At 41.2% G+C, this 16,105-nt stretch overlaps 1 protein-coding gene and 1 long non-coding RNA gene across 2 annotated transcripts; both read left to right on the top strand.

The window, feature by feature from the left end:
* Nucleotides 1–222: 222 nt before the first annotated feature.
* NAA20 (N-alpha-acetyltransferase 20, NatB catalytic subunit) lies at nt 223–14,446 on the top strand. Its single transcript, XM_032351536.1, has 6 exons — nt 223–362; nt 4,513–4,537; nt 7,229–7,319; nt 7,953–8,088; nt 13,348–13,493; nt 13,929–14,446. Exons 1-6 carry the CDS (start codon nt 310–312, stop codon nt 14,012–14,014), a joined length of 537 nt encoding a protein of 178 aa, XP_032207427.1. The 5' UTR covers nt 223–309; the 3' UTR covers nt 14,015–14,446.
* On the top strand, nt 10,329–12,275 carry LOC116595321. Its single transcript, XR_004287616.1, has 2 exons — nt 10,329–10,805; nt 10,926–12,275. It is a non-coding gene; the product is annotated as an uncharacterized LOC116595321 (long non-coding RNA).
* Nucleotides 14,447–16,105: the final 1,659 nt, after the last annotated feature.

Genomic DNA, 16,105 nt, shown 5'->3' on the forward strand with positions numbered 1-16,105 from the left:
GCTATAATTTTCTAACCCCTGGGCAGCTTTCTGTCTCCTTTCTAGCAGATCACACTATTTACTTCCACTAGAAATTCCCATGGAGGACTTTGGAGGCTCTGACGGATAAGACCCCCGTGACTTTACAAGAATGATCCTGCAATTCCAGACGCCGCCGCCAGAGAGAGCCGTGTCGCTGTCGTGGTTGCCGAGCAACTCGTGGCCCGGAAGCGGTTCTCCGCCCCGCCCCCGCGGCAACCGCGCGCAGGACAACTTCCGGCGGGGCAGGCGCGGGGGCTCTCCTAAGCCTTCTTCCGCGGCGGCGGCGCAATGACTACGCTCCGGGCCTTCACGTGCGATGACCTGTTCCGCTTCAACAACATGTGAGTGAGGCGCCCGGGGCTGGCGTGGGTGGCCGCGTCCCCTGTCCCGGGCCTGCAGGCCTATCCCGCGCCGGCCGCCCCTGGCGCGTCCCTGGGAGCCGCCGGGTCGGAGTCGGAGCCGGAGCCGGGGCCGGGGCGGACGCGCGGACCTCCCTGCTGACCTTGGCCCAGGCGCTGCAGCTTCCTCTCGCGTCCTTGCGTGCTCGTCGGAGTCGGGGCAGCGCGCGGGCGGCCTGTCGCGGTGGCTGTCCCGAAGCGCCGGGGCGGGCGGGAGGGGGTGGGGGAGCGGCCCGAAGGCAGCCAAGGACTGCCGCCTGCGGCCAGTGTCCAGGCAGGTCCGGAGGTCGTTGCGAGGTCCACAGCCAAGTGTTCGGTGAGCCCGGCGGCCGATGGTTCCATTTGTATCGGAGTGAGACCTTGTGAGTGTGGCACCGGCCGCCGTTTCTTTCTTGGCCCGGGTTCGTTTCGTTGCTGAAGCGGCACATTCAGGGATAACTTCTTTCAGGGGCGGGCACATGCTGATGGAGGCCCACTGTGTGTGCTTTAAGTCCGAGTTAAGGCAGGATTGTGACTTGCAGGTACTTAAACAAGCATTTTATTACATAAGTTAATGAACGTTTAAAAAGTCGACAGAATTTTACGCTGAACACTCAGAGACATTTCGGCTGGATTTTACAGTTGACATGTTGGTATGTTGACTTCCTCACATATCTGTCCGTCCGTCCATCCATCTATCCACCCGCCCACTCCAAAATCCACGTTAAAGATAGCTGGGCAGTGTGTGAAAACTGAGGATCAAGTGGTTCGGATTCAAGTGTTAGGAGGATGGGAAGCACTTGAGAGGAGGTGGCTAGAAACCTTGCAGAGACGGGGTGAGCCTTGAAGGGTGGATAAAATGTTGACAGTGATGCGGAAGTTCTGGAGAAGGAAGCAGGTGTGAAGGCGAGAAAGCTTGCGGCCAGACACGTGGGAGGCAAGTGTGACTGGAGTGGTGGGTTTCTCTAACTGCACCATCAGATCAGCTGGTGAAACTGGACTTTGGCTTTGTCGTTGAGGCTTCAGTCTTGACTGTTGGGAAGAATTTTCTAATGGGCCTCTTTCAATCAGAGCAGTGTAACTAATGTGGCTTGTGTTGAGCTCCCCCTGTGCTTGCTGGGCTCTGGCACTGTAATAATCCATTTACTCCCCACAGTTCTCTATGGCAGGTGCTCTCATTATCCCCATTTTTTGTATGAGTAAAACTAAGGTACTGAGAGCGCCAGAGAATTGCCCCAGGTGCTAGAGCTCTGTGGTGGGTGTGGGTGAAGCAAGGAATCTAATCCCAAAATATTGGCCCTGGAACAGTGGTTCTTTAAAGAGTGGTCCCAGACCATCAGGGAGTACTTTGGAAATGCATATTCTGTTTAAGGCTGCTTTAAGGACCAGTGCTCTGGGGCTGGAGCACTTCACCACAGTTATGTGGAAGGTGAGGAAATTGGAGGAGGTATACCAGGCAGATAAGCCATTTAGGACATCTTGGCAACAGGCCAGAAATGATGACAAAGGTTTGGGTATGGGAGTTGCAAGCCCGGGAAGGAACAGTGTGCCTGGAAGCTTTAAGAGTAGCTGGCAAGGGGCACCGGGGTGGCTCAGTGGGTTAAAGCCTCTGCCTTCGGCTCCAGTCATGATCCCAGGGTCCTGGGATCGAGCCCCGCATCGGGCTGTCTGCTCAGCAGGGAGCCTCCTTCCTCCTCTCTCTCTGCCTGCCTCTCTGACTACTTGTGATCTCTGTCAAATAAATAAATAAAATCTTAAAAAAAAAAAAAAAGAGTAGCTGGCAAAACCTGTGTGTGTGTGTGTGTGTTGCAAGTCTGGGTAGTTGGCAAAACGTGTGTGTGTGTGTGTGTGTGTGTGTGTATTTTAAGAGGGCATGTGCACACATTCAGGCGCCCCAGATCATCATGCACGACCTGAGCCAAAATCAAGAGTTGGACGCTTAACCGAGTGAGCCATCCAGGCTCCCGCAAAGCCTTGTTTTAACTGAAAGGGAGGTGAGGAGTTGAGTCCTATGGATATTGGGAGCAGGAGAACTTCGAGGCAGAGAGAATAGTTAGGGCACAGGTACCTGTTTCTGACGGGGTGGGGGGCAGCTGATGTGTATAGAGCAGAGTGAGAAAGTGGGAACAGGGCTGGATCTTAGAGAGGACCTCCTAGAGTTGGGCTTCTCCACTAAGTGCTTTGAGCTTCCCAGGTGCAGAAATCAGGTAAGTGTCTAGGCTAACGATAGCAATTTGGGGGACCCACACTATGTAGATGGTATTAAAACCAGGATGCTAGGTGACATCAGTGGTGGAGTGAGTGTGGATAGGAAAAAAGAGGCTCCAGGTGTTGTAGGAGAGCTAGTGTCCCTTTGAGTTGGGAGGAGAAGCTGATGGTGGGTCTTGAAAGCTCTGTGAGGAGAGCATTTCAGGTGGAGGGAGTGGGGAGCCATGTCAGGAGCTGCTGATGGCCCAGTGTGCAGCATGTCTGTACTTTTATCCCAGGAGGGGAGACTTTTGGGAACGGGGGTCTGGGCAGTGGAAGGGGGCAGATCTGCCCACCAGCACTCCAGGCATGGTTACAGGAGAGCGAGTAGAGGGGGCTGCAGACGCTGTAGGTGTGTGGGTGCCATGGTGGGACCTTGGTGAAGGCTTCTTCCTATTGTGTATTTTCTGTTGTGAAATAGGAAGCAGCTGATAATGAGAAGGAGGTGACCTGTTGTGGATGGTTGAGGCAAGGCTATAAAGCAGTCGTTGAGGAGTGTGGGAGACTGTATTCCCACACGGGAACAGTGATTCTCCAGGTGTGGCTGACACTCTTCCCTTTTTGCAAGGTCAGAGTGATTTTCAGGAAAGCACCAAGATGGGTTTTTTTTGCCTTCTTCATTCTCTCACAAGTGCACAGTGGAGTTTTCAGCTGTGTGGCTTGCAATACCAAGCGTAACAGACACAGATGTGAGAATCCAGCTGCCTTTTTTTTTTTTTTTTAAAGATTTTACTTATTTATTTGACCGAGAGATCACAGAGAGAGATCACAAGTAGGCAGAAAGGGGGAAGCAGGCTCTCTGCTCAGCATGTGGGGCTCAATCCCAGGACCCCGAGACCATGACTCAAGCTGAAGGCAGAGGCTTACCCCATTGAGCCACACAGGCGCCCCCAAGCTGTCTTAAGCCAGACATTAACAAAGATTTGTAAATTGTTAAAACAAAGCCTTTTTTGTCGCTAAATTGTGTTCCTGAAAGTAGTCACTTTTGGTTTAAAAAAAAAGTTATTAACATGTAATTGATTTATTTTAAAATGTTTTAGAAAATGTCATTATCAGTAGATATAACCCACTTAAACAAGTTCTTTGGGGGTCCTCAATAATTTTGAGTGTAAACAGTTTCTGAAACCAAAAGTTTTGAGAACTGCTGGCCTGGAGAAGTGCCTTGCTAAGGGTCCCAAGGAAGAATCTGGCTAGGTATACAAGAGGAAGTTATGGGTGGCTGGTTTTGAGCCTGGCAAAATAGTGGTTCCATTAATTGAATAGGAAAGTGAGGGCAGAGCTCTTTGCAGCCAGCTGCAGAGGTGTGTTTTAAGAACTGTTGACTCAGGAGTGTTGTGATCAGGTGGGACAGGTGCTGGGTAGCACCAGAGCCAGATCCGGGAGTCTTCCTCCAAAAGTTAAGGGATGGGATGGTGGGGAAGAGGAGGTAAGAATGTAGAAGAGTGGATGGAAACTGATGGGTGAGAAGGCCCACACTGAGCAGCTGAAGGCCCAGAGACAGGCGGGAGGGACTGCTGTCAGATGCTGCCGGGAGCTGGTTCTACTTTCTGTGACTTTCATGCCTGCTTGGGCTCCAGTTCCATTGATGATTTACTGCCATTTAGAAAAATGGAAGGTTTTGATGCAGGTGTATTAACTATAAAGTCACTTGTAAGGAAGAAACCGTTAAATAAAAATTTATAGATATCTTTATAGTGGCTGTGTGGCTTAGTTTGGCCTTCGGTATCTTCCTTAGCCCTAAAGTTGGTTTTAGAGTTGTGGATTTAGCGTGTTTTGTTTTTCTGGTGCATGTTTTTAGTTTCAGTGGCTTATTTAAACTGGTTTTGTCAACACTGCTTACTACTGACATTTCTTTTCTTTCTTTTAGTAACTTGGATCCACTTACAGAAACTGTATCCTTTTAAAAAAAAAAAAGTTAAATGAAGGCTAAGAGTAAGGAACATGGAGAAACAAAAGAAAAAATGACTTGAGTACCGAAAAACTTTAAAACTTGCAGGACAGGAAAGCAACATTGAAAGCAATTTAAAAAACCAAACAAACTGGGACTAAGAGTGGTCTTAAATCTGCCTGGCAAGCTGCTAACAAAATGACCTCATAACTAAAGCAGTGCAGCTCCCCTTGGTGGTAAGTATGGCTCCATACAACTGAAAGCAGTGGCTTCAGGATGGGTTATTACTCTCTGAATGAAGCCTGGTGGTGATGAGCAGTCTGTGGTGGTTTCATGAAGTCATTGGCGACCAGGCTGTGCACTGTAACCACCATTTCACTCCCAGGGTGGCCTTGGCTTTCTCGGGCATCACGTCCATGTTCCTGGCAGGAGGATCAACAGAGGGGAAGGTGAGAGTGACCTTCCCTTTCAGGAGTACCTTTAGGAAGTACCATACAGGCTTCTCTATCCCACTGACCAGGAGCTGCCTCCTGCCACACTCACTGAGCTAGAACAGTCCAGGAATGAGCCCAGCTTCCCATTTGGGCTTATTACTAAGAAAGGATTTGGGGGTAATAATTAGCCATATCTATGATGTCCCCCAATGAAAGTGGGCAAAGATGTGTGAAGTTGGGGTACTGTGGGTTATGTTCCACTAAGAGACAACCCCACATTCTCAGTGGCTTTCTAGCTTCTACTCCATGTCCACTGCAGAGTAGGAGGGTAATATTAACTGATAATTTAACAAAAGAGGGCAAAGAAGCTAATGACATATATTAAGGGTTCAGTCTCACCAGTCAAAAGATATGTGGATTAAAACCAAAATGATATGCTGTGCTTTACCTATCACATTATCAGGGATTAAAAAATGATTAAACTCATGCTGATGAGTGTAAGAGGAACATTCTCATAAATTGCTAGTGACAGTATAAACTGTGAGAGTTTCTGGAAGGCACTTTGGCAGTGTAGTACATACTAAGTAATTCCACTTCCCAGGAGCTAAAAATAACAGGTGAGGACTTGGCAAACTAAGGCATGGGCCAAATTTGGTCCACTGCCTATTTTTATTTTTGTAAATACAGTTTACAAAACTGTATTGTGTCTAATAAGACACAACCATGCTGAAAAATTTACATATTGTCTATAGGTTTGTCCATGGCTTTCACAGAGTAGTTGCATCAGAGAGCATATGGTTCACCCAGCCTTGAGTATTTACTGTCCTGTTATAGGAAATGTTAACCCCGGAGTTATGTCATTACCGACATTTTTATTAGTTAGGATATTAAAAATTTGGAATAGCATTCACAAACAAGGAAATGGTTAGAAAAAATATACTGTATTCGTGAGGAATTTAAAAAGATTTTCAAGACACTGAAAATAACATGTCCCTTGTCAGCAGATAGGTGATTTAAATTGATCACCCGACGGAGTATACTATACATTATTAAAAATTAACTATACGTTTAGATAACATGGCTACAAATCAGAAACAAAGCTGAGTGAAAGAGCAGAAAAATCACTAAAGTTTTCGTTTTGTATTTCAAAAAATTACAACTTTTTAGAGACCTCCATGTTAAAGATTTTTTAGTAACAAAAAATTTTCACTGTAAATAAGGTGAAGTATTAGGATGCAAATCAGCTTACATGGTGTGTGTCTAGTGACACTTCAGATTTACAGTAAAAATCCCATAATCCAGGTGAGGCCGTGTGTGCAAGTAACCTGCCAGGTATTAATGGTTGCTGAGCTGATACCCGGCCTCCTGACACTGGTTGAGAGGCGGTAGTGGTGTGTGTCGGTGGCTGACCAGCAAGAAGACTGGCTGGCGTGCTGTATTATGGGTTATGTTTGAAGAGTGCTCGAAGTAGTGGCTGTCGTTCAGAGGAGAATCTGAAGAACTTATGACTGAGCAAATTTTACAGAAATAAAAGAAAAGAGTTGTGTGATTGGTGGTGGCCCCTCACAGAATTGTATCAGCGAGCTTACACTAAGAAGAAATTAGAATGAGCATATGTCAGTAAGGATGCCAGGGTTGAAGAGTGTCATAATGAGCAAATTATTCAGGCTTTTACTCTTAAGTCAGCATTGATTTGTAGTACCAGAAAGGGAGAATTTGAATCAGTGGAGGGGAAACACTAGGTAATTGATGACTCTGGAAATACTAAAGTTATTTTAGTTATTTTCACAGCCACACAGCTGAAGTAGGAACTAATCATTAATTTTCTAGTGCAGTTATGGAAAAACAAATGCATTGAGCATCTACTTTGTGCTCAGCACCAGGGGATAGAGTGAACATGACACTCATATCCAAAAGGGAGGGAGAGAGTGAACAATATCCAGTGCTGGTAAGTGCTGTGTGGAGATTTAGATACAATGTGATCAGTATGGACACAGATAATAGAACTTCAGACTCCTGGTTCTCTGCTGTTAGATGGTGTTGTCTCCACTCCTATTTTTAAACTTAAATATTCAGGCAATTTTGTTATAAATTATTAGTGCTAACCTAAATAATGTACTGACATGAATATACAGATCACACATATATTGAGCTGGGGATAAAGTAACAATATATTTTCAAAGGAACCTTTCTTCACAATGTTTCTTTATGAAGAACTTTGTACTGTCCATTACCTTCCACACTCCTTAACGAGACTCTAGTATGGGATTCCTTTTTACTTACAGTACCTCGCCCACTGGCCAGAGTACTTCATTGTTGCGGAGGCACCTGGTGGAGAGTTAATGGGTTATAGTAAGTATAATACCACTAGAACTTTTCTGAGTAGGCAGTTGAGATTTTAATGTAGGTTTCAACTGATTGTTTTAGATTGATTGCAGAAGTGGAAATATAATCATGCTGCCTAGAATTTTATTTCCTTTAACCACTGACAGCTCACCCATGCTTTCTGTATTTTAGGCATTGTGCTCTAGGCCCCAGGGGACACAGACAGACAAGGTCTCAGGCTTCATGGATCTTTCATTCTATGCTTATTATTTCTGCATGGTTTTTTTGGTACATAACACAGGAATTATAGCATCTTCATTGAATTAGTGGCATTACTAACAAAAATTTGAGCTGTGGACTCTTAAGTTTTGTGTACACATACATACCTACATGAAATGTAGATATTTTAAAAAATAGATATTCTGATTGTGTTCAAAATTAGTTGTGTTTTTAGTGTATCATTCCTTTAAAAAAAAAAAACCTTTCTCTAAGTGAGAGTCAAATAAGAGCACTAATAACCATTAGCTAGAAGACTATGTGTTACTTAAAAATTAAAACTTCGTCATTAGTGTCCTTTATAATAAAAATGTACCAACAGTCATTCTATATTCATGTATAAATCCATGTGTTTAATTACTGAGTGCAATCTTTTATTGGCAGTCATGGGTAAAGCAGAAGGCTCAGTAGCTAGGGAAGAATGGCACGGGCACGTCACTGCTCTCTCTGTCGCCCCAGAATTTCGACGCCTTGGTTTGGCTGCTAAACTTATGGAGTTATTAGAGGAGATTTCAGAAAGGTGAGATCCTGCTTTTCAAGTAATAATTTATGAACCCTATTTGGTTTTTTTCATGGTGAAAATTTCTAAGTTTTTTTTCTGTTCAGGCTGAATATTGTGCTTCAGTTTGCAGGATTTTCATTTTCATCAGTAGTTGTGTATTCACATATTCAGAGTAGTAGCATTGTCCCTATTTTGCCATTGAGGAAAATTCAGGCAAAGTAAGTGACCTGCCATGGGCTTATATGCTGGGTAATAGATGCAATCTAGCCGTTAAGGTTTTTGTTTTGTTTTGTTTTGGTGTTCTTGACACTGTTGCAGATGTTCCCAAATTCCCTGTCAACATCACCCTTTGCATCTCAGTGATTTTTTTCATAGGGCCCCTATGGCCAATAAAAAAAAAGAAATCCCTCAGTTTAGACTTAACCAGTTATGTCCCAACTGCTTAGTAAATGCTTATGGCCTAACAAACTAGTAGCTGTTTGGAAAAAATAAACAAATTGAGAGAAAAAATACTTCATTGTTAAATAACTGTGGCTACCTAATGAAATGTGTGACTTTTGGGCATTTCATGACTTCTTAATCTTAGAAACAGATTTGATACAACCACCTGCATTCTTATTTCATACTGATTTTCTTGTAGTACTGGGTTGGTTTTTATTTTAGTCACAGGAACTGCCAAAACCTGGCTTCATAAAACCTTTGATGACCTTTGTTGTTAGAAGAAGCTTAACGCCATGTAATGCTGCATTTGTGATTATATCAAACTAGTAGTTTGCCATTGTCTGACGTGTAAGGTTTATCTGTGTTTCCCCCAAACATCTGAAGTATCCTATAGCACCTCTAAGAGTTTGAGCCACTTTGGAGCACTCTGGGTACACACTAAAAAAAACCTGCCGGATTTAGGGCTTTTTTAAATAAAGACCTATTGTGTAGGTCAAACACCCTCATTATATGAGATAATATAATTAAAAGACTCCTGCCAGCTCCCATTCTAAAAGAGGTAAGAGATGTGTGTTTAAGTTTAATCAGTTGTCAAGCTGCCACTTATTTTTTTCCTCTACTTTTAAATGCCTAGAAGTATATAAAAGGGAATATTTGCTGAGAAGGGCTCTTGAGGTTTTAAATGGATTTAAAAATGCAAGTTTTTTTTTTTTTTAAGATTTTATTTATTTATTTGACAGAGATCACAAGTAGGCAGAGAGGCAAGCAGAGAGAGAGAGAGAGAGGGAAGCAGGCTCTCTGCTGAACAGAGAGCCCGATGCGGGACTCGATCCCAAGACCCTGAGATCATGACCTGAGCCGAAGGCAGCAGCTTAACCCACTGAGCCACCCAGGCGCCCTAAAAACACAAATTTTAAAGAAGTAGCTAACCAAGCTGAAAATGCTCTGGGCCTAGTTGGGGTTAAAAGGAACTTGAGCATATTCAGGAAAGAGAGAAAATAGTATTAACTGAAAAATTAATCAGTTCTAGTACTTGAAAAATTTTAGTTTATACTTGAAAAATTTTAGTTTACACATATTTGTTAATGGCATTTGTTATCTTTTTGAAAAAAAGTATTTGGCATTATTATATAGTGGACAGGGAGTTAAGAAATAGGTTCTAATGAGCTATCAGCCTACACCATACGATTTTATGTACTTACGGGACAGAGGCTCAGAATAGAAAACAACTATGCTCCTGTCTTTTCCATTTTCTAAATCTTCGTTATTTTGGAACAGTTGCTATGCTTAGTGTGTGTGTGTGTTTGTGTATACCTATGTACATACATACATGTATTTTTAATTATACACATTAAAAACAAAAGAGAAAAAGGAAATTAAAGTGGTAAAACACATAAGAAGCCTGAAAAGAGATGTTAGCTATGAATCCAAATATAATCAGTAAATACAGCACTAAAGATTAATGGACTAATTACTCCAGTTAAAAGACAATGACCTGAAGCCATTATGGTAAACTGAAGCCAGCCACAGAAAGACAAATGATGTGTGATTCCATTTATATGAGATATCCACAACAGATAAATTTGGAGAATTAAAGAGTGGAATGGTAGTAGCCAAAGACTAAGGAAGAGGGGAGTGGAAGTTACTAATCAGCAGGCATAAAGTTCAATTAGAATGAATAACCCCTATAGTCTGCTGTACAATTTACCTGTAGTAAAAGAATAACATACATTTAAAATTTATTAAAAGAGAAAAACCTCACATTAAAGTGTTCTTACAACAGTAAAAGACCGTCAGAACTGTATTTACAGGAAACATCCTTTTTCAGACTGTAGAACAATTAGACAAATTGATTAAGGGCACAGAATAGGGGTGATTACTTTTCCTAGGCCAGATACTTAAGCTTTACAGGCCAGCTAATCTAGTGCACGTGTGTCTGTGTATATTAAACACTCCTTCAAGTTTTAAAAACTGCTTAGCGGGAGAGCAGTACAAAAATAGGTTGCAGGCAGGACCCCCTTCCTCAACAGATCATCATCAGTAGCTAAAAATCTTTCCAGAAAGCTATGACTTCTCTGGCAAAATTTTACCAACTATTTTAAGAAGTGTAAAGATAGGAAGTTCACTTTTACACAAACTAAAGGCTAGAGTAACATAAGAAAACCCAACAAGATATATGAGGAATGGAAATTTAAAGAAAATATGCAGTCTTTATAAATGCAAAAGTCCCAGAAAAATCTTAGCAAAATGGGACTCAGCAGTTAATAAAAAGGATGATATTCAGGGGAAGGAAGGTGTTTTTTTTGTTTTTGTTTTTTTTTTAATTTTTCAGCACAATACATTTTTATTTGTGTGTTCACTTGTTTGTTTCACCCTTTATCTCCATAAGAGCAAAGGCCATATCTATTAGGAAGGTGGTTTTAACATGAGAAAACCTGTAAATGTATTCCAACCTATTAATAAATTAAAGGAGAACAATTGTTAGTAAGTGCAGAAAATGCTTTGATAAAATCCTATTGATTAAAAACGGTTAACAATGTAGGAAATAGAAGGGGAGAACTTCCTTAACCTAAAAAAATATTTACCAAAAATCTATAGTAAATATTAGCAGTGATGCAGTGAATGCTTTCCCTTTGAGGAAAGGGCTGAGACAAGGAAGAATGCCTACAGTCAGCCCATCTTCAGTAATTTACTGGAAATCCTAGACAGCATAGTACAGCAAGAAAAATAAAAGATACAAGGATTGAGAAGAAACAAAGCTCTTATTTTGTACATACAAGACTGTACAAACAAAACCACAAGAAGCTACAAACAAATGTTTAGAATAAAAGCTAAGCAGAGTTGTTGGATAATCAGTATAAAAATCAATTTCATTTATACACAAAAAGTAAAATTTAAGAAAAGATGCCAGTTACAGTGGTATCAGAATAAATTAAGGCCTTTGAGAAAAATCTAACAAGAGCTATGCAAGACTTCTCTGAAGTTTCTAACACTTCCCTGAGAAACAGAAAAGATGACCTCTCTTAGTGGAGAGAGAACTATGTCAGTGGCAGGGAGGGCTAAACTGGTGTTAGATCCATGGAGCCAAACTGTAACTGCAACCCACATCTCCAGTCTTTTTTTGTGAAACTTGTTCAATTGATTCTGAAGCTTACAGGGGAATGGAAAGAGACAAGATCATTTGAACAACAAGGTGGGAAGGTTTGCCCCTCCAAATATCAAGCTATAATGAGTGAGCTCTGTGTCAGTGCTAGAGTACTTGTCAAGACCAGAGGAAGAGAGCTGAGGAACAGATGCAGGGACACACGAATCCTGACATAACTCAGGGATACGTGAATTCTGACATAACTCAGAGGAAGCAACTGCAGAGCAGCAGTGGAGGGATACAGTCCTCAGTAAGGACGGTGGCACAACTGGATAACCACATGGGAAAAACATTTCCCAGATTACTGCCTTACCATACACAAATCAATTCCAGATTTATTAAAAACCTACATGTGGAAAAACGAAACTCAAAGCCCTTTTAAGTAATATAGGAGAGCGTATCCATGACCTCAGGGTCGAAAATAGCTTCTTAAATAAGCCATAAAAAGTCTGATTGTAAAGGAGAGGCTCATATGCAACTTCAGTGAAGTTTCTGTTCATCAAAAGTTACATGAGGATAATAACAAGTCAAGCCACAAACTGGGAAAAGATTGGCAACAATCCTTTACACAATGTCAACTACCCAGAATACATAGAGGACCACAGCTGGGGGGAAAAATTGTGAAGACCAATAAGGGCTGAAAAAATGAGAATCTAAGTGACCTACAAAAATGTATTTAGCCCCATTAGTAATGAGAAATGCCAATTAAAATTACCCTGAGATACTTAGGACATTTTCAAAAATAAAAATGCACCAAGCCTTGTCACTATGGGAATGGAGTCTCACCCTCCGCTGGGAAGTGGGTACTACCTAAAAAAGGTGAAGATGCCCCTATGAGCCAGTGATCACACTCTTAGTTGTAGACCTTAGATACTGTACCATGAGACATACAATAAAAATATTCGTAGCAGCACAGTTTATAATCATAACCCGAAATGTTTATCTGTGGGACTATGGATGACTTGTAGTGTATTCACCCATCTAAGGGGGAGCTAAAAAGAGGGAAAATGAACAAAATCCAGCTACACCAGGCCGACTTGCACTTTACTGAGAGGGGCAAATCACCAGAGGATATGCAAAGTACAGTAATATTTATGTAAAATTCATCAATAGGAAACACTGTACTAGGTGGTGAATCTACGGCAAAACCCGAGGAGCTAATGAGAGTGGGTTGGAACTTGGAGACCTCTGGATAAGGGGGATGGCTGTCACTGCCCAGAGAGAACTGATGGCTTTAGGGATGCCATTGTCAGGCAGTTCATGTCCGGTCGTTACGTGTGGGCCATGGCCACACGGGTGCTTGTTATTACTCAAATCTTTAGTTTGCACATACGGGTGAAAATAATTGTATTACTAGTTGAAAATAAGCATGTCATTTACTGTGATGTAAAATATACAGTAATTAAAGACAGAATTATGATTTTAAAAAATGTTCTAGAAGTTTATCTTTTAAAGAAAATAACAGGTTTTTAAATGTTAGTATGCTAACAGAAAGTATCTTTGTACGTCAAAATAATTGACATAAATCCTCAGAAATAAAAATGGATACAAGGTAATCAGCTGCAAAGTCCTATTTCCATTCTTTAAATATTAATCAAAGCCAACTAAAAACAAGTGTTGTTTCAGAACATGTAAGTATTTTCTAGAATTTCCCACATTTTAACATTTCTCCTTTTTTTTCTGATTTAAAGAAAGGGTGGATTTTTCGTCGATCTCTTTGTAAGAGTGTCTAACCAAGTTGCAGTCAACATGTATAAGCAACTGGGCTACAGTGTGTACAGGACAGTCATAGAGTACTACTCGGCCAGCAATGGGGAGCCTGATGAGGATGCCTATGGTGAGCTCCCTTCTGTGGCAGTATCCCCCCCCAAAAGCCAAAACATTTACATTTATTCTATACACTAGTCATTTTAATAAGTTGAAAAGAACCATATTTGTTGGACTTAAGTTTTTAAATTTGAGCTATAATTAAATCTCCTTTAACCTGCCTTCATGAACCCACCACTGGTTAACTTACATTAACCAGTGGTTAATTAACTGTCAGTTGTTTAATTATGTTACATACACGCATGTTAATTTACTAAGATTTTGTCAAAAGAACACTGGTACATAGAACTCAGTTTGTGACTAGGAGTCTCACTTAAACACATTTTCTGAGGACCTAGTAAATAGAGGGGTAGGGGAAAAACCTCTTATGGGAACTTTACATACACACTTCCACATAAGATATTTTGGTATTTGGGTACTTACATTAAATTTTGCTTCCTAACAGATATGAGGAAAGCACTTTCCAGAGACACTGAGAAGAAATCCATCATACCATTACCTCATCCTGTGAGGCCTGAAGACATTGAATAACCATGGGCAGTGGTTCTTAGGCTGATGGGCTCCAGATATTTTATGGACAATATTATTTTCATTGGATGATCTTGGAGCTCTATTAGGAGAAAAGTAATCATTTAGGTCTTACAGACTTCAAGATAATACAGGTTATAAACTTCAGTCTCATTGTTTCCAATTAGCAATATCATACCTACTAAAGCTGTTCACTGTAATAAAATTCAATCAAAAAGGCAGCTAGGTCAGACGGAAACATTGTGCTATTTTGGGTCATAATATTCACTATATGCTAGGGAAAAAACTTGCTCCAGTCTCCTCCTAAATTCCGTGCCTGAGAACCACTGCTGCATATATTTTTTTTATTTTGTATCGAACTATTAATTGAAGCTTTAAAAGCATATATGAAATGTATAAATCTAAGATGTATAATAAAATGCACTGTAGACTCTATGAATGTGTTCTAGAAGTGTGATACTTGTTTTCATACTGTTAATCCCAGGTCTTTTCCTTGTCTCATCTCACACCACTTTGCTTAAATCCTGTCTTTGAAAATACAAAAGACACTGAGGTTTCTTTAAAGGGAAAAAAGAACCTAATTCCAAAAGAAAGGCCGTAAAACTAGGTCATGGGCCACCCATATAGTTTCATGTATAGTTTTACTTGTAAAAATATCCAGTGAATAAAAGTGGCTAAAGAAAACCCCACAGAAACAATTACTAAAAAGCTTTTGCCTGTGGAAGGACTTACCTCTTGTGGAGTTGAGGGTGAGAGATATTATATTGTTCATGTTCTCCCATGAGAGGGTAAACTTTTCTTTCATGCATTGCATGCTGGCACTAGCCAGAACATGGTGGTAGGAGTTTACATTGGGAATCTGACCATTAATTTTTGTTCTTATGCAGCATAAACAGGACAAAATTGTAGGAAGACCCTGAATAGTCACTTATATTAGCATTTTGTCCTGCTTTCATTTCACTCCTTGACTCTGCACTTAGACAAAGGGTATTAAAATCAGAGGGACGCCTGGGTGGCTCAGTTGGTTAAGCAGCTGCCTTCTGCTCAGGTCATGATCCCAGCGTCCTGGGATCAAGTCCCACATTGGGCTCCTTGCTCAGCAGGGAGCCTGCTTCTCCCTCTGCCTCTGCCTGCCACTCTGTCTGCCTGTGCTCACTCTCTCTGACAAATAAATAAATAAAATCTAAAAAAAAAAAAAAATCAGAAATATTCCTCTTGGCCAACCAGACAGACCTCAGTACTCCATCGTCAGGACCCATGTGACACCCAGCAGCTGGAGTGACACTGGTCCAGAGCCTGAAGCACCAATGTTGAACACAGGTATGCCTTTGATCCTGGCTGTCCTAGCTGCCTCTGCCCTCAAACACTAGCTTACTTTTAAGACACAATTTAGTACCATACTGACTAGCTTTTAAAAATCCCTTTTACTATTTTATTGCTTTTTAAATTCCTTAATATTATTTGTAAATTTAGTAAGTTTTATGCAATTAAGTCTGAAAATACTGTATTTGCTAGTTGCCCTTCCAGGTGAAAAAATACTCTTGAAGATGATAGTTCAAGTCAAATAGCTTGGGCAGTGAACAAAACAAGAAAAAAAAACAAATCAGGCAAATATTTTTTGCTTGAGGATATGAGCAATGTGTCAACAAATGTGTTATCTCTGTGCTACTTAAAGTTTTCTTTTTTGGCATTATAGTTGGTTACCTTTAGGTTTTTCGCATGTTCTAAACCAAGTGTAAAATGTATCCTGGATTACGGTAGCTACTTTCTGCTGTAACGTACTAGGGGATGTTTATCAGTACTCCAGGTAGAGAGGACGCCCTTGTCCAGTAAGGTTGGGAAACACTCGAGCATTGCTACAGGGGTCATCCTGTACAATAATGTATCTAAGGCTCTCAGAAGCTGAACTGTAAAGAGATTCGATTAACAAGGCTCAACTCTTAATTCTGGGGTTTCCCAAACTTACTGCAGCAGGGGGCAATGTTATTCACAGCACATGTATTACTATTCTTGAAGCCATTATAGAGTTCAACCACTTGGGGAAACTGATTACAGCATAACTGAAATTTGACTAAAACATCCTGGTAACAAAAA

The sequence above is a fragment of the Mustela erminea genome, chromosome 7 (genome assembly GCF_009829155.1).
Source record: "Mustela erminea isolate mMusErm1 chromosome 7, mMusErm1.Pri, whole genome shotgun sequence".
Classification (NCBI taxonomy): domain Eukaryota; kingdom Metazoa; phylum Chordata; class Mammalia; order Carnivora; family Mustelidae; genus Mustela; species Mustela erminea.